At 42.1% G+C, this 23,676-nt stretch overlaps 2 protein-coding genes across 2 annotated transcripts in view; both read left to right on the forward strand.

Moving 5' to 3' along the window:
• Positions 1-23,676, forward strand: part of LOC106593599 (NACHT, LRR and PYD domains-containing protein 1 homolog) — a 160,900-nt gene that overhangs the window by 131,224 nt on the left and 6,000 nt on the right. The gene's annotated exons all lie outside the window — the stretch shown is intronic.
• Positions 9,250-11,815, forward strand: LOC106590941 (trace amine-associated receptor 7e-like). The gene has a single exon (XM_014182116.3). The coding sequence runs from the start codon at positions 10,283-10,285 to the stop codon at positions 11,243-11,245; it is 963 nt and encodes a 320-aa protein (XP_014037591.3). The 5' UTR covers positions 9,250-10,282; the 3' UTR covers positions 11,246-11,815.

Genomic DNA, 23,676 nt, shown 5'->3' on the forward strand with positions numbered 1-23,676 from the left:
GCTGGGAGGAGGTGCTCTTATTCTCCATGGACTTTACGGTGTCCCAGAACTTTTTTCAGTTTGTACTACAGGATGCATATTTCTGTTTGAAAAAGCTAGCCTTAGCTTTCCTAACTGCCTGTGTATATTTGTTCCTAACTTCCCTGAAAAGTTGCATATCTCGGGGGCTATTCGATGCTAATGCAGAATGCCACAGGTTGTTTTTGTGCTGGTCAAGGGCAGACAGGTCTGGAGTGAACCAAGGACTATATCTATTCCTAGTTCCAATTTTTTTGAATGGGTCATGCTTATTTAAGATGGTGAGGAAGGCACTTTTAAAGAATAACCAGGCATCATCTACTGACGGGATGAGGTCAATGTCATTCCAGGATACCCCGGCCAGGTCGATTAGAATGGCCTGCTCACAGAAGTGTTATAGGGAGCGTTTGACAGTGATGAGGGGTGGTCGTTTGGTCGCAGACCCATTACGGATGCAGGCATTGAGGCAGTGACCGCTGAGATCTTGATTGAAAACAGCAGAGGTGTATTTGGAGGGCGAGTTAGTTAGGATGATATCTATGAGGGTGCCCGTGTTTACGGATTTGGGGTTGTACCTGGTAGGTTCATTGATAATTTGTGTGAGATTGAGGGCATCAAGCTTAGATTGTAGGATGGCCGGGGTGTTGGTAGTTTAGGTCACCTAGTAGCACTAGCTCAGAAGATAGATGGGGGGCAATCAATTCACATATGGTGTCGATGGGCACAGCTGAGGGCAGAGGGTGGTCTATAGCAAGCGGCAACAGTGAGAGACTTGTTTCTGGAAAGGTTAATTTTTAGAAGTAGAAGCTCGAATTGTTTGGGTACAGACTTGGATAGTAATACAGAACTCTGCAGGCTATCTTTGTAGTAGATTGCAACACCGCCCCCTTTGGCAGTTCTATCTTGGCGGGAAATGTTATAGTTAGGGATGTAGATTTCAGGGTTTTTGGTGGTTTTCCTAAGCCAGGATTCAGACACGGCTAAGGCATCCGGGTTGGCAGAGTGTTCTAAAGCAGTGAGTAAAACAAACTTAGGGAGTAGGCTTCTAATGTTAACATGCAGGAAACCAAGGCTTTTACTATTACAGAAGTCAACAAATGAGAACATCTGGGGAGTGGGAGTGGAGCTAGGCACTGCAGGACCTGGATTAACCTCTACATCACCTGAGGAACAGAGGAGAAGTAGGATAAGGGTACGGCTAAAGGCTATACGAACTGGCCGTCTAGAACGTTCGGAACAGAGAGTAAAGGGAGCAGGTTTCTGGGCATGATAGCATAGATTCAAGGCATAGTGTACAGACAAAGGTAAGGTAGGATGTGAGTACATTGTAGGTAAACCTAGGTAAACCTAGAATGATTCTTAGCATATTGAGCATATTACATCAGCAAAAGTCGACCTGTGCTCTGTGACTGATGTCACTGGGACTATATTGTCTCTACCGGGTAAGTGGACAACTCTTTAATGATGTTAGTTTGACTTAAGTTTCTGACACCAGAGGGTCCTGTTATTACCTGTATGCAAGGCTCTGGAACAATGATGTCCAAAACTCTAAGGAATTCTACCAATTAAAGGTGTTGGAGACACAAACGCTTTACTCCAGGGCCCTAATAAGGCCCCAATACAGCATAAACATTCAAAGTGAACCTAAGTACAGCTCTATTGTCATTTGTGTGAGTACAACTTCCATTAGGCCTCATTACAACCCTCACCCCTAAACTAGTCTTCCCTGCACAGGTCAACAATCCCACTTCTGAGTCATGACTCTGTCACAGTTGGGATCTGAACCGTGGTATCCTGAGTGGAAAACCAACATCTTAACCAAAAGTCCAAGAGGAAAGACCCTCTTGGACCGAGGGTGACACTGATTTTGAAGTACCATGCAGGGCTACCTCATCACAAGAGCATGAGTCTTACTCACCTCTGCTACACATTACACTGAAAAACTATCCTTAGTTATTTTTTTTACTAGTCCAATGTTGATACAGTCCCACAATGATTTGTATGTCTGATGTCAACTTTTTAATAAATTGGACTTTCAAGAATCAAAGAGTCACCGGCCACATCATCATAGAGTATGACGATGCCATTTGCATCATGCAATATTTTGCATCATCATGATGATGTGGCTGTCGACACTTTGATTCTTGTTTTTGAGTGACATTTCCTTTTAAAGCTGTAATTCGTATCGGTGAAACTGCCATGTCCGTTTGCGATATTACACCTGTCGTTGTGCTTGTCTCCACCCCCCTCCAGGTGTCGTCCATCTTCCCATTATCCCCTGTGTATTTATACCTATATTCTCTGTTTGTCTGTTGCCAGTTCGTCTTGTCTTGTCAGGTCTTACCAGCGTTCTTTCCCGCCTTCCTGTTTCTCTAGTTCTGTTAATATGGAGTTAATCCGGCCTTAGCCGCTATCATAGCCCCCACTCTGCTGTGAAGGCTTTCCACTAGATGTTGGATAATTGCTGTTGGAACTTCCATTGCTTTACACCTCTTGAGACAACACTAGGCACTGCGCATGGTAATTTTAGGCCTGTGTGCGGCTGCTCGGCCATGGAAACCCATTTCATGAAGCTCCTGACGAACAGTTCTTGTGCTGACGTTGCTTCCAGAGGCAGTTTGGAACTCGGTTGTGAGTGTTGCAACCGAGTACAAAAGATTCACACCTTCCCGTTCTGTGAGCTTGTGTGGCCTACCACTTTGTGACTGAGACATTATTGCTCCTAGATGTTTCCATTGAACAGTAACAGCACTTACAGTAGAACGGGGCAGCTCTAGCAGGGCTGCAATTTGCCGAACTGACTTGTTGAAAAGGTAGCATCCTATGACGGTGCCACGTTGAAAGTCACTAAGCTCTTCAGTAAGCCTATTCTACTGCCAGTGTTTGTCTATGGAGATTGCATGGCTGTGTGATCAAGTTCATACAACTCTTAGCAACGGGTGTGGCTGAAATAGCCAGATCCACTCATTTGAAGGGGTGTCCCCATACTTTTGTATGTCTTTGACCAACATATATATATATTTGTATTCCAAATCACGTGAAATCCATAGGCCTAATGAATTCATTTCAATTGACTGATTTCCATATGACTGTAACTCTTGCGTTTATTTTTTTGTTCAGTATAGAATAAGTCAAGTTATCCCTCTGTCACAGATTGTGATCTATACTGTTTTACTCTGGCCAATGTACGTACTGAAAGTAATCCCTGTCCTCTGTTTCACTCTGCAAGAAAACGTTTTAAAAAATCTAGCTCTTTACTCCAGCACTTTGGATATGAGATCAAATGTTTAATATCAGGCGACAATTGTCCGTAGAGATCTGATTGTGTTGAGGCACAGATCTGGGGAAAAATGTCAGCACCATTGAAGGTCCCAAGACCTCAGTGTCCTCCATCATTCTTAAATGGAAGAAGTTTTAAACCACCAAGACTCATCCTAGAGCTGGCCGCCCGGCTAAACTGAGCACTCGGGAGAGAAGGGCCTTGGTCAGGGGGGTGACCAAGAACCTGATGGTCACTCTGAGAGAGCTACAAAGTTCCTCTTTGGAGATGGGAGGACAACCATTTCTGCAGCACTCCAACAATCAGCTCTTTATTGTAGAGTGGCAAGACAGAAGCCACACCTCAATAAAAGGCACATGACAGCCTTGGAGTTTGCCAAATGGCAACTTAAGTACTCTCAGACCATGAGAAACAAGATTCTCGGGTCTGATGAAACCATGATTGAACTCTTTGGCCTGAATGCCAGGTGTCACGTTAGGAGGAAAACCTGACAGAGCTCGGGAGTATCTGCAGAGAAAAATGGGACAAGCTCCCCTAACACAGATGTGCCAAGCTTGTAGCGTCATATCCTGTGATCGCTGCCAAATGTGCTTCAACAAGCTACTGAGTAAAGGGTCTGAATACTTATGTACATTTCAGTTTGAAATGTGTTATACATTTGCCAAAAAAATAAAACCAGTTTTTTTTTCATCAGGTTAGCACTTGATGTTACTCTTCAATAACACAGACCCCAAAACAGATCAAGGGAGAATAATCGGTTTATTCAAAGAGGACATATCATAGATTTTATGCTGAGAGGTAGATGTTCATTCTCCCCTCTCCTCAGTGATTCTCTCCACAGAACAAATAGACATGATGTAGTTTTATAACCCAACCCTAGCCTGTGGTTGACCAATTAGAATTCCTTGCAAAAAAACTGGGCCAATGGCCAAATAAGTATCCTGTTTCAGGCTCAATGCCTAGACAAATTCCTTACATGTCTCTGACCCATTCATCATTACTTCCCTATTACAGAAAAAACACTATTTCCATTGATCGTTAATTCCCTCTTGACCGTTAGTCCTCTGCGTTGTGTATTATCTTAAAATATTCTTATGGTGTATTGTGAGTAGATTGATTAGGGGTAAAAAAAGATATATTCAACATTTTTTAGAATAGGGCTTTAACGTAAGTATCTGTTTTACAGTTTAGAAACACCTTATGTATCTATTCCCCCCAAGTAAAGAATTTATAAGTATTTGGACAACTTCGGCAATCAAACAGGCAAAAGGTCAGTAGAGAGAAAAACTGGAGTCGCAATTCAAAGGTTTAGACACAAGATTTATGTGCCAGGGTCTATAGACCACCAGGGATTACAAAGGAAAAACCAGCCACGTCACGGATACCGACGTCTTGCTCCTGCACTTTGTTTTCCAAGATGGCGCAGCAGTAAGAGGTGTTTGTTTTCGCCCCATGTAAATATGATCTTTTTCGTTTTTTTGGTATATATTTCATTATATTTCAATATCTTTTTTTCCATTTTCAAATTAAATATACCTTCTTGCAACCCGCCTCACCCAATGTGGTATGGATCTGCTATTTTTTTTAACCTTATATCTGGAACTTATATCTGGCACGATATCAGCCCTGAGCATATCGGTCTGCTTTTTCCCCCCACTACATCACCGGATTCCTGTCGCAAGCTCTGGACCATTACACCGGATCTTCGCAGTTAGCTAGTTGCTATTGTGGCTAATGCCCTTGTCCAGAAGCATGCACCAGTTAGCCTCGAGCTTGCCTCGAGCTAGGCCCCTCTCCTGATAGCAAACGAAGTACACCAGCTACAATACCTCTCTTGCCAATTGGCCTGGACCCTTTGTCGACACGGAGCCCCACCGATCCATCACTACTGGTCTGACGTAATTCGACCGATGTGCTCTCAACCGGTCTCTGCGTCGTGGATGTTAGTGATGATCTTTCTGCTGCCCTGGCCTGCTAGCTTCCTGAACGCCGTGTCTCCCGCTCGCCTAGTGGAGTAATCGACTACTGAACGGCTCCCAGTTTCATCTATTGCCGGTCATTGGACCCTATGATCACTCGACTACACAGCTGATGCCTGCTGGACTGTTCATTAACACGGTACTTCATTTTGTTTAGCTGTCGGCCCCAGCCTCGAACTCAGGCCCTGTGTATAGCTAACTGACCCTCTCTGCCCATTCATAGCCATTTACCCATTGTTGTTGTCCTAGCTGTTGTTGTCTCAACTGTTGTTGTCTTAACTCTCCCAATCAACACCTGTGATTACTTTATGCCTTTCTCTAATATCAATATGCCTTATGTACTGTTGTTTAGGGATGCTCTCATTGTTTTATTTTACTGCAGCTCTCATTGTTTTATTTTACTGCAGAGCCCCTAGTGCTGCTCAATATGCCTCAGATAGCCCCCTTGTCCAACCCCCCACAAATGCGGAGACTGCACCTAGCTTAACTGGCGCCTCCAGAGATGCAACCTCTCTCATCGTCACTCAATGCCTAGGTTTACCCCCACTGTACTCGCACCCTACCATACCCTTGTCTGTACACTATGCCTCGAATCTATCCTACCACGCCCAGAAAACTGCTCCTTTTATTCTCTGTTCCCAAAACACTAGACAATCAAATCAAATCAAATGTATTTATACAGCCCTTTTTACATCAGCTGATATCTCAAAGTGCTGTACAGAAACCCAGCCTAAAACCCCAAACAGCTAGCAATGCAGGTGTAGAAGCACGGTGGCTAGGAAAAACTCCCTAGAAAGGCCAAAACCTAGGAAGAAACCTAGAGAGGAACCAGGCTATGAGGGGTGGCCAGTCCTCTTCTGGCTGGGCCGGGTGGAGATTATAACAGCACATGGCCTAGATGTTGAAATGTTCATAAATGACCAGCATGGTCAAATAATAATAATCATAGTAGTTGTCGAGGGTGCAACAAGTCAGTAACACAAGAGTAAGTGTCAGTTGGCTTTTTCATAGCCGATCTTTGAGAGTAACTCTACCGCTCCTGCTGTCTCTAGAGAGTTGAAAACAGCAGGTCTGGGACAGGTAGCACGTCCGGTGAATAGGTCAGGGTTCCAGCAGGTCTGGGACAGCAGGTCTGGGACAGGTAGCACGTCCAGTGAACAAGTCAGGGTTCCATAGCTGCAGGCAGAACAGTTGGAACTGGAGCAGCAGCACGACCAGGTGAACTGGGGACAGCAAGGAGTCATCAAGCAAGGTAGTCCTGAGGCATGGTCCTAGGGCTCAGGTCCTCCGAGAGAGGGAAAGAGAGAAAGAGAGAATTAGAGAGAGCATATTTAAATTCACACAGGACACCGGAAAAGACAAGAGAAATACTCCAGATGTGACAGACTGACCCTAGCCCCCCGACATAAACTACTGGAGCATAAATACTGGAGGCTGAGACAGGAGGGGTCAGAAGACAACCAGTTCTTATAGCCTTTGGCCGTACCCTCATCCTACTCCTCCTCTGTTCCTCTGGTGATGTCGAGGTTAACCCAGGCCCTGTGTGTCCCCAGGCACTCTCATGACTTCTGCAACTGTAAAAGTCTTGGTTCATCAGAAGCCTCCTCACTAAGTTTGCTTTATTCACTGCTTTAGCACACTCCGCCAACCCTGATGTCCTAAACATGTCTGAATCCTGGCTTAGGAAGTCCACCAAAATGTCTTACATTTCCATCCCCAATTGCAACATTTTCTGTCAAGACAGAACTGCTAAAGGGGGCGGAATTGCAATCTATCTTCTACTTTTAAAGATCCATCTCTCCAGAAATAAGTCCCTCACTGTTGCCGCTTGTTATAGACCCTCCTCAGCTCACAGCTGTGCCTTGGACACCATATGTGAAATGATTGCCCCCCATCTATCGTCAGAGTTTGTACTGCTAGGTGACCTACAATCTAAACTAGATGCCCTTAATCTCACACAAATTATCAAGGAAGCTACCAGGTACAACCCCAAATCCGTAAACATGGGCACCCTCATAGATATCATCCTGACCAACTTGCCCTCTAAATACACCTCTGCTGTTTTCAACCAGGATCTCAGCGATCACTGCCTCATTGCATGAGTCCGTTATGGGTCCGCTGTCAAACGACCACCCCTCATCACTGTCAAACTATCCCTAAAACAATTCTGCAAGCAGGCCTTTCTAATCGACCTGGCCCCGGTATCCTGGAAGGATATTGACCTCATCCCGTCGGTAGAGGATGCCTGGTTGTTCTTTAAAAGTGCTTTCTTCACAATCTTAAATAAGCATGCCCCTTTCAAAAACTGTAGAGCTAATAACAGATATAGTTCTTGGTTCACTCCAGACTTTGACTGCCCTTGACCAGCACAAAAAACATCCTGTGGCGTACTGCACTAGCTCCGAATAGTCCCCGTGTTATGCAACTTTTCAGGGAAGTCAGGAACCAATACACATAGTCAGTTAGGAAAGCAAAGGCTAGCTTTTTCAAACAGAAATTTGCATCCTGCAGCAGTAATTCCAAAAAGTTTTGGGACACAGTAAAGTCCATGGAGAATAAGAGCACCTCCTCCCAGCTGCCCACTGCACTGAGACTAGGAAACACTGTCACCACTGATAAATCCATGATAATCAAGAATTTCAATGAGCATTGCTCTACAGCTGGCCATTCTTTCCACCTGGCTACCTCTACTCCGGTCAACAGCTCTGCACCCCCCGCCAGCAACTGCACGCCCCCCCCGCTTCTTCTTCACCAAAATCCAGACAGCTGATGTCCTGAAAGAGCTGCAAACTCAGGATCCCAAAAAATAAGCTGGGATAGACAATCTGGACCCCCTCTTCCTAAAATTAGCCGCCGCCATTGTTGCAACCCCTATTACTAGTCTGTTCAACCTCTCTTTCGTATCGTCTGAGATTCCTAAAGATTGAAAAGCGGCCACGGTCATCCCCCTCTTCAAAGGGGGAGACACTTTTGACCAAAACTTTTACAGACTTAAATCCATCCTGCCCTGCCTTTCTAAAGTCTTCGAAAGCCAAGTGAACAAACAGATCACCGACCATTTCGAATCCCACTTTACCTTCTCCGCTATTAAGTTGTATTAATATACAACTGAGCAAGAGGACAAGTACATTAGAGTGTCTAGTTTGAGAAACAGACGCCTCACAAGTCATCAATTGTCAGCTTCATTAAATAGTACCCGCAAAACACAAGTCTCAACGTCAACAGTGAAGAGGCAACTCCGAGATGCTGGGCTTCTAGGCAGAGTTGCAAAGAAAAAGTCATATCTCAGACTGGCCAATTAAAATAAAAGATTAAGATGGGCAAAAGAACACAGAAACTGGACAGAGGAACTTTCCAGCTACAATAGTCATTTACAACATTAACAATGTCTACAATGTATTTCTGATCAATATTATGTTATTTTAATGGACAAGAAATATGTTTTTCTTTCAAAAACAAGTACATTTCTAAGTATCCCCAAACTTTTGAACGGTAGTATATATATATATATATATATATATATATATATATATATATAGGACAAAACACACATCACGGCAAGACAGACAACACAACACCAAATAAAGCGAGACCTAAGATGACAACACAGCATGGTAGCAACACAAAATGACAACAACATGGTAGAAACACAACATGGCAGCAGCACAACACTGTAGCAGCGCAAAACATGGTACAAACATTATTGGGCACAGACAACAGCACAAAGGGCAAGAAGGTAGAGACAACAATACATCACGCAAAGCAGCCACAACTGTCAGTAAGAGTGTCCATGATTGAGTCTTTGAATGAAGAGATTAAGATAAAACTGTTCAGTTTGAATGTTTCTTGCAGCTCGACCCAGGGATGTGTGTGCTTTGGGGACAACTGGAGGCATCCTGTCCGGCTGTGTCACCACCTGGTACAGCAACTGCACCGCCCATAACCACAGGGCTCTCCAGAGGGTGGTACGGTCTGCCCAATGCATCACCGGGGGCAGACTGCCTGCACTCCAGGACACCTACAGTACCCGATGTCACAGGAAGGCCAAAAAGATCGTCAAGGATATCAACCACCCGAGCTACGGCCTTTTCACCCCGCTATCATCCAGAAGGGAAGGTCAGTACAGGTGCATCAATGCAGACATTGCTTTTCCTATTATTTATATATTTCTTTATTCCCTTCATTTACTTTTGATTTGTGTGTATTGTTGTGAATTGCTAGATACTACTGCGCTGTTGGAGCTAGGAACAAAGAATTTCACTAAACCCGCAAAAACATCTGCTAAATATGTGTATGTGACCAATAACATTTGATTTTGATTTGATTTTGTAGTGTATAATTCAGATCAGATGGACATTTTTAAAGTCTATGTTCCTATGGAATGAGACAATTTTGATTGCATTTGCTATAAGCGTACACCATGAACTTATGCTATCTCATCAACTTCCCTACTGTCAACTTTCCTACACAGTTGCCAGCTGACATGTGTCGTGCCATCATGTGTCCTGAGGTTGTGGATTATGTTCCAAACTAAGCACTGACATCACCCAAACCAGTTAGTCTGCACAGTTATCCTATTTCCCATGTAAAATAGCCTTTGATGGACCAAAACATCACCCATGCTATATTTTCCCCATTAAAATGCTTAGTTGATTAAATGTACCATATCTGTCATCTCTAACTATCAGTAAGGCTGAAGGACAGGCTAGGTGGGCACAGCACCATCCAATCCTGTCATTCATTATATCATCCTTTCACCAATGATTTGTTTAACCAACCGTTTGTTCATTTCTGTGCTCACTTGTGTATGTTTTGTTGGTGGTGTGTGTGTGTGTGTGTGCGTGTGTGTGTGTGTGCAGAGAGACGCTGGGGAGGAGAGTATCTGTTTGCCACTTAGGGATAAATAGAGAGGCAGAGCTCAGAGTTTGTCAGAAGGCGGACCTGACAGGGTCACACACAGGACCAAGCAGGAGAAGGACCTCAGCATTTTTACCTTTTATTACAAATGGAGGAAAACAAAGATGTTCAATACTGTTTTCAAGACAGAAACTCTTCTTGCAGAAAGGCTTTGCTATCGACATCTATCTACATTACACTGTACATCTTCTTGTCATTGATTTCAGCAGTTACAGTATTTTTGAACATACTGGTGATCATCTCCATCTCTCACTTCAAGCAGCTCCACACTCCAACCAACCTGCTCATCCTCTCTCTGGCTGTGTCAGATCTGCTGGTGGGACTGATTGTGATACCAGTAACGACTGTAGCAAAAATGGAACGTTGCTGGGGGTTTGGGAAATATTTCTGTGTGTTTCAATTCTACATCTCTTTTTTATGTACTTCTTTATCTCTGGGTAATTTGGTCTTGATATCTATTGACCGCTATGTTGCTGTGTCTGATCCCTTATTGTACCACTCTAAAATAACAACAACAAGAATGATGTGTTGCATATCCATTACCTGGTGTTGTTGTATCATATACCGTGCTGCTATTATAAAACACTTTCTATATTTACAGGTACCTGGTAGGTGTTTGAAAGAATGTTTCATTGTTGAAGGAATAACCTGGGGTAATATCATTGACCTTGTAATTACAATGGCTGTCCCATGCTCTATTATTATAACACTTTATATGAAAATCTTTGTGGTGGCCAGATCACAGGCCAGAAAGGTATTTTCAAAAGAGGCTGCCAGTGTGTCTGGTGTTAAAACTCTACAGGCTAAAAAGTCTGAAAAAAAAGCTGCAAAAACTCTTTCAATTGTTGTTATCAACTATTTCATTTGTTGGATTCCATTTCTATTTATTTTCTTCACGTTTTCTATTTTAGTTGACAATTTCGTATCATTTTTCATCAGTTTTCTGCCACTTGTTAATTCCTTAATAAATCCAATAATTTATGCTTTCTTTTATCCATGGTTCAAAGTGACAGCTAAACTTATTTTAACTTTGAAGATAAGACGTTTATAGATCCTATAATTTTATTCCCTAGGTTGGCAAACATAGGTTTGATATCATTTTGTTCTACAATTCTTATAATTATTTATTTCATGTAACAATACACTGACATTGCTTATCTCAGTGTTGTCATCATAGATACATGTTGTGTTGATTCAGAATGATTTTGTCTGGGTTGGATTGGAATAACTTAGAGAAGGCATAAGCTTGTTTTATAAAGGACATTGTAGTCATTGTGGATTGTGTACTCCAAATACCTAAGGCTGTGGTTGTTCTGTGTTACTTAATGATAAATTGTAAGTATTATAATAGTACATTCTGAGGACGTCATGAGTCGTTCTATATGTGGTTTAACATCTCCCTCTAGTGGCAAAATGTTTACCCAACGTCTTCATCAAGTGTAGTAAAGCTGAAATGTACAATACTGCATGATATCAGATAACATCCAAGTCTATCTCAATGGTGTATTGTGTAAGTAGATGAAGGTAAATGTAAGAATATGCAATTATGGGTAACACTTTATAATAACATTCAGTAATAAACCATTTGTAAGGCATTTACAGTTTGCTCACCATTTCATATTAAGGCCACATTTGTGAAATGTTATTCAGCTAGGTATTCTGACATTTATAAATAACTGCTACAGTATATACATTAATTATTCAACACAACAGAGCAGGAGACCACAGTAGACACTTCAACCTCAACATACTGGGTATGAACACTACCACTACTCTCACTACATCAATGCTGCCAGGTCAGGGGTCACGCCAGAGCAGCCCTCTCAGACGCTGTTTAGTGTGAATTAATATAGAGATTGGGTAACACACTAAATAGTTTATCATGGATTAGTAAATAGTTCATCCATAATTTGTCATTACTCCCATATTTATTTTAGTAAGCTAGTTATTCATACATTTACAAACAACTGGTATAGTCTGCAATAATGATTCAGAAGATTACTCATGAGATGTTTAATAAATATTCTTATAAACCATTTACTGATCATTAGTAAAGTAGTTTTGCAGTCCCTAATATAAAGTGAGGACTATTCATACTTTCTTAATACTTCATAAATGTTTCGAACAGTGACCAGTGTAATTTATCACAAAAAGATGGACATTCTATTGGTAGATATTCCAGCAGTACCTGATGCTCCTTAAGGTCTCAAAATGACCTAGAACATATCAATGGTTAAACAATAAGCACACAACACAGAGGATGTTAAAGGAAATATATTGAACATTTTATTCCAAAACAGTCACACTTGTAGTAGTGTGCTGAAGGAAGTAACGTGTTTTGTCTGTAAATGATAACATTCTTGTTTCCAGGCACTGACTGATTGCAGTCACTCGTTAGAAATCAAATCAAATTGTATTTATCAAAAACGTGTTTAGCAGATGTTATTGCGAGTATAGCGAAATATTTATGCATCTAGTTCCGACAGTGCAGCAATATCTAACAAGTAATATCTAACAATTCCACAACAAATACCTAATACACACAAATCTAAGTAAAGGAATGAACATAATAATATATGGATGAGCAATGTCAAAGCGGCATAGACTAAGAGCAGTTCATTGACTGCTTACTGGGTAAGGGAACCAATATCTAAATACATAACTTAATTGAGCATTACATTTAAAGGGTTGCTACCTTTAATACACTACAAAATCAAATCAAAATCACATTTTATATGTCACATACACATGTTTAGCAGATGTTATTGCAGGTGTAGTGAAATGCTTTTCTTCCTAGCTCCAACAGTGCAGTAGTATCTAACAATTCACAATAATACACACAAATCTAAAAGTAAAAGAATGGAATTAAAAAATATATACATATTTTAGGACAAGCAATGTCTGAGTGGTATTGACAGAAAATACAGCAGAATACAGTATATACATATGACATGGGTAAAATAGCATATAAACAGTATTAAAGTGACTAGTGTTCCATTTAAAGTGACAGACCAGGGATTTGGGCGGCAGCTAGCCTAGTGGTTAGAGCGTTGGACTAGTAACCGAAAGGTTGCAAGATCAAGTCCCCAAGCTGACAAGGTAAAAACCTTTCGTTCTCTCCCTGAACAAGGCAGTTAACCCACTGTTCCTTGGCTGTCATTGAAAATAAGAATTTGTTGTTAACTGACTTGCCTAGTTAAATAAAGGTAGAAAAAAGTTTAATGTCTATGTACATAGGGCAGCATCCTCTAAGGTGCAGGGTAGAGTAACCGGGTGGTAGTCGGCCAGTGATGGCTATTTCACAGTCTGATGGATTTGAGATGTATTTCAGTCTCTCGCTCCCAGCATTGATGCACCTGTACTGACCTCGCCTTCTGGATCATAGCGGGGTGAACAGTCCGTGGACCCTGGTGGTTGATGGTCTTGATGATCTTTTTGCCTTCCTGTGACATCGGGTACAGTAGATGTCCTGGAGGGCAGGCAGTGTGCCCCCAGTGATACGTTGGGAAGACTACACCACCCTCTGGAGAGCCCTAAGTATTCAGACCCTTGACTCAGTAACTTGCTGAAGCACCTTTGCCAGTGATTACAGGGTATGACGATACAAGCTCAGCACACCTGTATTTGGGGAGTTTCTCCCTCAGATCCATTTGCTTGGCTAGTTATAGACTAATGCTAGCTGACTAAAATTGAACCTGGTTAATTAGCTACCTGCAGATTCATGCAGGATAGTAATGTCATGATTTTGGATTATGGTTCATTGTTAGCTGTTTTAATAAAAGACTCCACTATGCAAGTAACCATTTCAGGTGAGTTTGTAAATTCAGTCTGGCCATCTACTCCGATTTCAGAGCACTCTTGTCTGAGTGTGCCAGTGCGCAGAATAACTAATGAATTCAACAACCGTTGAATATGGCCGGTGTCAGTAAACGTCCGCAAAAAAAGCATAATTGAATTGTTGCCAGCAGCACAGTTACAGTCACCAACGCTCTGGATAACATGTAAACAGCTGTCAGAGTTTGGGTGGGGGCTAAAGATTAGAGGGTGTGAACAATGCTGAATGGGAGTCGACAAAGAACAGCTCTCCAGTAGGTCCCAAATATTCTTCTCAAAAGTGAGATTACAAGTATATCAAATTTCAAAGCAGAATTTCTTTCTCATTGTTCCTCAAATGCAATGCATGATATACCATTTTGTAGCTTTGTGTCTCTGCTTTTATCCAATGTAAAAAACTAAATTTCAAATTTTGCTACGTAAGACCGAATCAAGGCGGTTCGTCACATATGTCGGTCCAGAATCAACACTGATATATGATGACCCTGGATCAACAGATATATGAAGATCCAGGATCAAAACAGATATGATATGATCCAGTGTCAATACAACTAAATAATGATCAAGGATCGACACAGATATAATATGATCCAGGATCCATATAGACACATCTTACATGCTAAATGCTTGTTTCACAAACGCAGCACTAATTTCACGACTTGAATCAGACAGATTTGACTGTTATCGCCAAGTTCTCTGCAGAGAAGGCTTATCTGGATCTCGTTATTACTGGGAGATGGACTGGGATGGTGGTTGGCCTGCCATTGGTGTGGTGTACAAAGGAATGATGGGAAAGGCATGTATTGGACTCACCAGCAATTCCTGGTGTATGTATGGCTCTGAGAGCGTTTATGACTTTTACAATGCTGGAGTCCATAGTAGGTCCATCCTTGGCCCTGTATCTAACAGAGTTGGAGTGTATCTGGACTGGCCAGCTGGTACTTTGTCCTTCTATAGTGTGTCCTCCTCTGGTACGCTGACATACCTTTACACATTCTACACCACATTCACTGAACCCCTCCATCCTGGATTTGGGTTTCTTTTGTTGAAAACCTCATCAGTGACCCTGTATCAGATCAATGACCAATACATTCAAAGGTGAGTCATAGTTGACAAAGGGTAAATCCTTGAAGTCGGAAGTTAACCTTAGCCAAATACATTTCAACTCAGTTTTTCACAATTCCTGACATTTAATCCTAGTAAAAATTCCCTGTCATATGTCAGCTAGGATCATCACTTTATTTTAAGAATGTGAAATGTCAGAATAATAGTAGAGAGAATGATTTATTTCAGCTTTTAATTCTTTCATCACATTCCCAGTGGGTCTGAAGTTTACATACACTCAATTAGTATTTGGTAGCATTGCCTTTGAATTATTTAACTTGGGTCAAATGTTTTGGGTAGCCTTCCACAAGCTTCCCACAATAAGTTGGGTGAATTTTGGTCCATTCCTTCTGACAGAACTGGTGTAACTGAGTCAAGTTTGTAGGCCTCCTTGCTCGCACACACTTTTTCAGTTCTGCCCACAAATTTTCTATGGGATTGAGGTCAGGGCTTTGTGATGGCCACTCCAATACCATGACTTTGTTGTCCTTAAGCCATTTTGCCACAACTTTGGAAGTATGCTTGGGGTCATTTTCCATTTAGAAGACTCATTTGGAACCAAGCTTTAACTTCCTGACTGATGTCTTGAGATGTTGTTTCAATATATCCACATAATTTTCCATCCTCATGACGCCATCTATTTTGTGAAGTGCACCAGTCCCTCCTGCAGCAAAGGTCCCCCACAACATGATCCTGCCACCCCTGTGCTTCATGGTTGGGATGGTGTTCTTCGGCTTGCAAGCCTCCCCCTTTTTCCTCCAAACATAACGATGGTCATTATGGCCAAACAGTTCTATTTTTATTTCATCAGACCAGAGGACATTTCTCCAAAAAGTACGATCTTTGTCCCCATGTGAAGTTGCAAACCATAGTCTGGCTTTTTTATGGCTGAGCAGCCTTTCAGGTTATGTCAATATAGGACTGTGGATATAGATGCTTTTGTACCTGTTTCCTAAAACATCTTCACAAGGTCCTTTGCTGTTGTTCTGGGATGATTTGCATTTTTCTCACCAAAGTACATTGATCTCTAGGAGACAGAACGCGTCTCCTTCCTGAGCGGTATTATGGCTGCGTGGTCCCATGGTTTTTAGACTTGCGTACTATTGTTTGTACAGCTGAACGTGGTACCTTCAGGAGTTTGGAAATTGCTCCCAAGGATGAACTAGACTTGTGGAGGTCTACAATTTTTCTGAGGTCTTGGCTGATTTTCTTTTGATTTTCCCATGATGTCAAGCAAAGAGGCACAGTTTGAAGGTAGACCTTGAAATACATCCACAGGTACACCTCCAATTGACTCAAATGATGTCAATTCGCCTATCAGAAGCTTCTAAAGCCATGACATCATTTCTTGGAATTTTCCTTAGCTGTTTATAGGCAGTCAATTTTGTGTATGTAAACTTCTGGCCCACTGGAATTGTGATACAGTGAAATAATCTATCTGTTAACTGTTGTTGGAAAAATTACTTGTGTCATGCACAAAGTAGATGTCCTAACTGACTTGCCAAAACTATAGTTTGTTAACAAGAAACTTGTGGAGTGGTTGAAAAATGAGTTTTAATGACTCCAACCTAACTGTATGTAAACTTCCGACTTCAACTGTAAGTGTGTGTGTGAAGCAACAATCTATCTTCAATATTAAAGCTGATCCACCCCTGATTATTATCAATGACTTATCAACAGCTGTAACAAGTTGTCCACTGCAGGAAACCCTCACTGGTACCCTAATTTATAGAAAGATCCATGTATGCTATACAGTATAAAGTTGTAGTTGTTTAATCACGGTCAATCTGTCTGCTATCCCAACACCAGAGACCATGGTGGAGAGAGTTGGATCAAGCCTGGACCTGAGAAAAGTGAGTGTTAAATGATTTACTTGTTTTCCAATCAAAATATGATTATAGCTTATACTTGAGTCCCAGGCAAGGAACACAATAATTATGTATTTGTGACCCGTTTCAGGAAACTAGGCATATGTCGCAAGTCACGACTTCACAGGAGAGCCTTCTATCAAAATGCATTTTTGGGGCAGAAATGCCATATGGAACATGTGAACTTTCATGTGCCTTAATAACTTGTATGCCATCTGTAAATATGAATAAGACTGTTAAATTACGAGCCTTGTTGGTTAAGCTACAGAAAAAGTCAGAAACCTTCCCACTAGCCATAATTGGCTGAGATAATGAGTGGGCTGGACATGCAAAGAGAGGAGTTCGGATTGGTTTGCCATAGAAGGCTTCTGTCTATTTGACCTGGTCAGTCTGTTGGTAATCCTGTTGAATGCTGCTTTTTTAAAAATGTATTGTTTAGTAGAGTTGCTCTCCACTTTCTGGAGGATCGAGTTTTGAAATCTGTGGAATTAGAGTATGATAGCTAAAGAGATGGAAGAAACACCTGTCTCCGGATTACATCTTCAAACTAAGGGCAACCGTGGCATGGCATCTGTGAAAGGGAGACGCGTCCATCATGCATGATGATGTATACGGGTAGGATAGTCTAGCTAACTACATTTTCAGATATTTCTAATTTTGACAAAGGGGTTTCATTTCAAGCTAAAGTGTACTGTTAGCTAGCTAGTTAACGTTAGCTGGCTGGCTCCCTAGCTAAAGTTACGTGTATGACGTTATTATTCGTATCCCAGAACCGTTTGCTTTGCTAGTTAGAGCCTAATGTTAGCTAGCTAACATTGAACCTGGTTGCTTAGCTCCCAGCAGATTCATGCAGGGTAGTAACGACATGATTTGGCACTATGTTCATTGTTGTTAAAAATATATATATTTCATGGAACAGCAGTTTTTACTGCTATTAGCCAATAGTCAGTTTTACGAGGGTATGTTTGGCGGCCTGAGTGAAGGAGGCTTTGTTGCGAAATAGGAAGCCGATTCTAGATTTCATTTTGGATTGGAGATGTTTAATATGAGTCTAGAAGGAGAGTTTACAGTCTAGCCAGACACCTAGGTATTTGTAGTTGTCCACATATTCTAAGTTAGAACGGTCCAGAGTAGTGATGCTGGACGGGCGGGCAGGTGTGGGCAGCGAACGTTTGAAAAGCATGCATTTAGTTTTACTTGCGTTTAAGAGTAGTTGGAGACCACGGACGGAGTGTTGTATGGCATTGAAGCTCGTTTGGAGGTTAGTTAACAGTGTCCAAGGAAGGGCTAGATGTATACAGAATGGTGTCGTCTGCGTAGAGGTGGATCAGGGAATCCAGAGCGACATTGTTGATATATGCAGAGAAAAGAGTCGGTCCGAGAATTGAACCCGGTGGTACCCCCATAGACTGCCAGAGGTCCGGACAACAGGCCCTCCGATTTGACACACTGAACTATGTCTGAGAAGTAGTTGGTGAACCAGGCGAGGCAGTCATTTGAGAAACCAAGGCTATTGAGTCTGCCGATAAGAATACAGTGATTGACAGAGTCGAAAGCCTTGGCCAGGTCGATGAAGACGGCTGCACAGTACTGTCTTTTATTGATGGCGGTTATGATATCGTTTAGTACCTTGAGCGTGGCCGAGGTGCACCCTTGACCATTTCGGAAACCGGATTGCACAGCGGAGAAGGTACGGGTATGGTGGGATTCGAAATGATCAGTGATCTGTTTATTGACTTGGCTTTCGAAGACTTTAGAAAGGCAGAGCAGGATGGATATCGATCTATAACAGTTTGGGTCTAGAGTGTCACCCCCTTTGAAGAGGGGGATGACCGCGGCAGCTTTCCAATCTTTAGGGATCTCGGACGATACGAGAGGTTGAACAGACTGGTAATAGGGGTTGCAACAATGGCGGCGGATAATTTTAGAAAGAGGGTCCAGATTGTGTAGCCTAGCTGATTTGTACCGGTCCAGGTTTTGCAGGTCTTTCATAACATCTGCTCTCTGGATTTGGGTGAAGGAGAAGCTGTGGAGGCTTGGGCAAGTAGCTGTGGGGGGTGCGGAGCTGTTGCCCGGGGTTAGGGTAGCCAGGAGGAAAGCATGGCCAGCCGTAGAGAAATGCTTATTGAAATTCTCGATTATCGTGGATTTATCAGTGGTGACAGTGTTACCTAGCCTCAGTGCAGTGGGCAGCTGGGAGGAGGTGCTCTTATTCTCCATGGACTTTACAGTGTCCCAGAACTTTTTGGAGTTAGAGCTACAGGATGCAAATTTCTGTTTGAAAAAGCTAGTCTTTGCTTTCCTGCCTGTGTATTGGTTCCTGACTTCCCTGAAAAGTTGCATATCGCGGGGACTATTCGATGCTAGTGCAGTCCGCCACAGGATGTTTTTGTGCTGGTCGAGGGCAGTCAGGTCTGGAGTGAACCAATGGCTATATCTGTTCTTAGTTCTACATTTTTTGAAAGGGGCATGCTTATTTAAGATGGTGAGGAAATTACTTTTAAAGAACAACCAGGCATCCTCGACTGACGGGATGAGGTCAATATCCTTCCAGGATACCCGGGCCAGGTTGATTAGAAAGGCCTGCTCGCTGAAGTGTTTTAGGGAGCGTTTGACAGTGATGAGGGGTGGTCGTTTGACCGCGGACCCATAGCAGATGCAGGCAATGAGGCAGTGATCGTTGAGATCCTGGTTGAAAACAGCAGAGGTGTATTTGGAGGGCAAGTTGGTCAGGATAATATCTATGAGGGTGCCCATGTTTACGGATTTAGGGTTGTACCTGGTGGGTAACTAGTTAACGAGCCAGCCAGATAATGTTAGCTAACGTTAACTAACGTTATGTGACGTGGTTGATCTTACACGTTGTTTACCTAGCTATCTAGCTACATGTCTTAAGCTAAAGTGTACAACACCCATTGAATATGGCCAGTGTCAGTAAATGTCGACAAAAAGTCAGCAGAGCTGGTAAGGCTGTTTTCATGAGATAAACAACAGAGGTAAACAAATCGGCCAGAGTGTCAGGTGTGCTCTGAACACTCCAAGAGTGAAACGAGATGGGTGGGGCTAAAGCTTAAGTGGGTGTGAACGATGCTATTCACTAAATACCAAAACATTCAAAGGCAATTTTCTCAAAAGTGAGTTTACAAGTTGATCAACTTTCAAAGCAGAATTATGTTCCCATTGTTCCTCAAAATGCAGTGTATGATATACCATTTTGTAGCTCTGAGTCTCTACTTTTATCCAGTGTAAAAAACACAATTTAAAATTGAGAATGAATAACACCAAATCTAGGTGGTGAGTCACATTTGGTCAAAACAAGCTTAAGCTTTCATTTTAGAAACTAGGGAACCAGAAATCAGGCCCCTAACGTCTACAAAACATGGACCAGAGCGATGTTGTTTCCTGCTTCCACAAACATGAATTAATAGAACAATGTAATTGTATCCTTAATACTTTTCACGTCAGATTATGGTAATGAGTGTATAAATCATGTATGACTTCAATATCCACACAACATTCTAAGCCTGTTGCTCACTTATATTCCTTTTTATTACAAGTCTAAGTCAAACGATTAAAACAATTCATCGAGTTAATGGCATTAGTTCAATTTTAGAATTTGTTCAAATTTGTCCCTAAATAAAACATTGTCCATTTTTAAAAAGCAGTGCATTGAGTTATAAGCATGCAATGCTTTGATTGTAAGGGAAAAAACACAAAATAATCTGTATCAGAATGTTTTTTCACCATAAACAACACCAAGTCTCTGTAACATACAGTTCTTTAAGTAGCCCTGCTTATCAATGTTCTTGAAGTTTGACACTTGCGCGTACACACACACACACTTCAGGAGTTTTATGAGTGTTCTCCCAATTTCTGATTGGAGGGTTGAAAATGGAACGGAGTCAAACGTGGTTTCCATATGCTTGAAGTGTTTAATATCGTTCCATTTATTTCATTCCAGCCATTACAATGAGCCCGTCCTCCTATATCTCCTCCCACCAGCCTCCACTGATATCTAAAAAAAAAACAGCATGACATTACATTTCACAACACATTAACTGTGTGCCATCAGGCTACTACTCCACTACCACATATCTACAACACAAAATCCATGTATGTGAGTGTATGGTCTGTATGTTATCATGTTTGTGTGTACAGTGCATTCGGAAAGTATTCAGACCTCTTTACTACTTCCACATTTTGTTACGTTACAGCCTTATTCTAAAATGGATTAAATTACTTTTTTTCAATCTACACACAATACTCTATAACGACAAACTGAAAACAGGTTTTTAGAAATGTTAGCAAAATTAGAAAATGAATACCTTATTTACGTAAGTATTCAGACCTTTTGCTATGAGACTCGTAATTGAGCTCATGTACATCCTGTTTTCGTTGATCATCTTTGAGATGTTTCTACAACTTAATTGGAGTCCACCTGTGATAAACTCAATTGATTGGACATGATTTTGAAAAGGCACACACCTGTCTATATAAGGTCCCACAGTTGACAGTACATGTCAGAGCAAAAACCAAGCTATGAGGTTCGAAGTAATTGTCCATAGAGCTCCGAAACAGGATTGTGACTCTTCCTAGAGCTGGCCGCCCGGCCAAACTGAGCAATCGGGGGAGAAGTGCCTCGGTCAGGAAGTTGACCAAGAACCCAATGGTCACTATGACAGAGCTTGAGAGGCCCTCTGTGGACATGGAATAACCTTCAAGAAGGACAACCTTCTCTGCAGCACTCCACTAATCAGCCACTCCTCAGTAAAAGGCACCTGACAGCCCGCTTGGAGTTTGCCAAAAGGCACCTAAAGGACTCTCAGACCATGAGAAACAAGATTCTCTGGTCTGATGAAACCAAGCTTGAACTCTTTGGTCTGGAGGAAACCAGGCACAGCTCATTACCTGGTCAATACCATCCCTACGGTGAAGCATGGTGGTGGCATGCTGCGGGGATGTTTTTCAGCAGCAGAGACTGGGAGACTAGTCAGGATCGAGGGGAAGGATGAACGGAGCAAAGTACAGAGATCCTTGATGAAAACCTGCTCCAGAGTGCTCAGGACCTCAGACTGGGGTGAAGGATCACCTTCCAATAAGACAACGACCCTAAACTATGAATCAACACATATGGAATCATGTAGGAAGCAAAAAAAGTGTTAAACAAATCAAAATATATTTCATATTTGAGATTCTTCAAATAGCCACCCTTTGCCATGATTACAGCTTTGCACACTCTTGGCATTCTCTCAACCAGCCCAACCAATGCCAAGAGTGTTCAAAGCTGTCATCAAGGCAAAGGGTGGCTATTTGAAGAATCTCAAACATAAAATACATTTGGATTTGTTTAACACTTTTTGGTTACTACATGATTCCATGTGTTATGTCATGGTTTTGATGTCTTCACTACTTTTCTACAATGTAGAAAATAGTAAAAAATAAAGAAAAAAGCCTTGAATGAGTAGGTGTTCAAACACTTTTGACCGGTAGTGTGTGTGTGTAACGGTCGTCGTGAGGAATGGACCAAGGTGCAGCGGAGATGTGTATACTCATCTTCTTTATTGAGTAAAAGGTGAAAACAAAAAGAACACGTATACAAACGTAAACGACCGACAAACAGTCTTGCAGGCTAAACATAGCAGTACAAAGAACAACCTCCGACAATTGCCCTAACCAACACATACCTATTTATAGGACCATCAATCAGAGGCAACGAGAACACCTGCCTCCAATTGAAGGTCCAACCCCCAATTAACTAAACATAGAAATAGACTAAACTAGGCAGAACATAGAAATACACTAACAATGTCAGTTCCCAAAAAACCCCGGAATACATAAATCAAACACCCCTCTACATAGACACACACCCCGAACCACATAAAACAAACACCCCCCTGCCACGTCCTGACCAAACTACAATAACAAATAACCCCCTACTGGTCAGAACGTGACAGTGTGTGTGTATATATATATATATATATATTACTGCTCAAAAAAATAAAGGGAACACTTAAACAACACATCCTAGATCTGAATGAAATAAATAATCTTATTAAATACTTTTTTCTTTACATAGTTGAATGTGCTGACAACAAAATCACACAAAAATAATCAATGGAAATCCAATTTATCAACCCATGAAGGTCTGGATTTGGAGTCACACAAAATTAAAGTGGAAAACCACACTACAGGCTGATCCAACTTTGATGTAATGTCCTTAAAACAAGTCAAAATGAGGCTCAGTAGTGTGTGTGTGGCCTCCACGTGCCTGTATGACCTCCCTACAATGCCTGGGCATGCTCCTGATGAGGTGGCGGATGGTCTCCTGAGGGATCTCCTCCCAGACCTGGACTAAAGCATCCGCCAACTCCTGGACAGTCTGTGATGTCCCAGATGTGCTCAATTGGATTCAGGTCTGGGGAACGGGCGGGCCAGTCCATAGCATCAATGCCTTCCTCTTGCAGGAACTGCTGACACACTCCAGCCACATGAGGTCTAGCATTGTCTTGCATTAGGAGAAACCCAGGGCCAACCGCACCAGCATATGGTCTCACAAGGGGTCTGAGGATCTCATCTCGGTACCTAATGGCAGTCAGGCTATCTAGGGCGAGCACATGGAGGGCTGTGCGGCCCCCCAAAGAAATGCCACCCCACACCATGACTGACCCACCGCCAA

The sequence above is a fragment of the Salmo salar genome, chromosome 08 (genome assembly GCF_965601325.2).
Source record: "Salmo salar chromosome 08, fSalSal1, whole genome shotgun sequence".
Classification (NCBI taxonomy): Eukaryota; Metazoa; Chordata; class Actinopteri; order Salmoniformes; family Salmonidae; genus Salmo; species Salmo salar.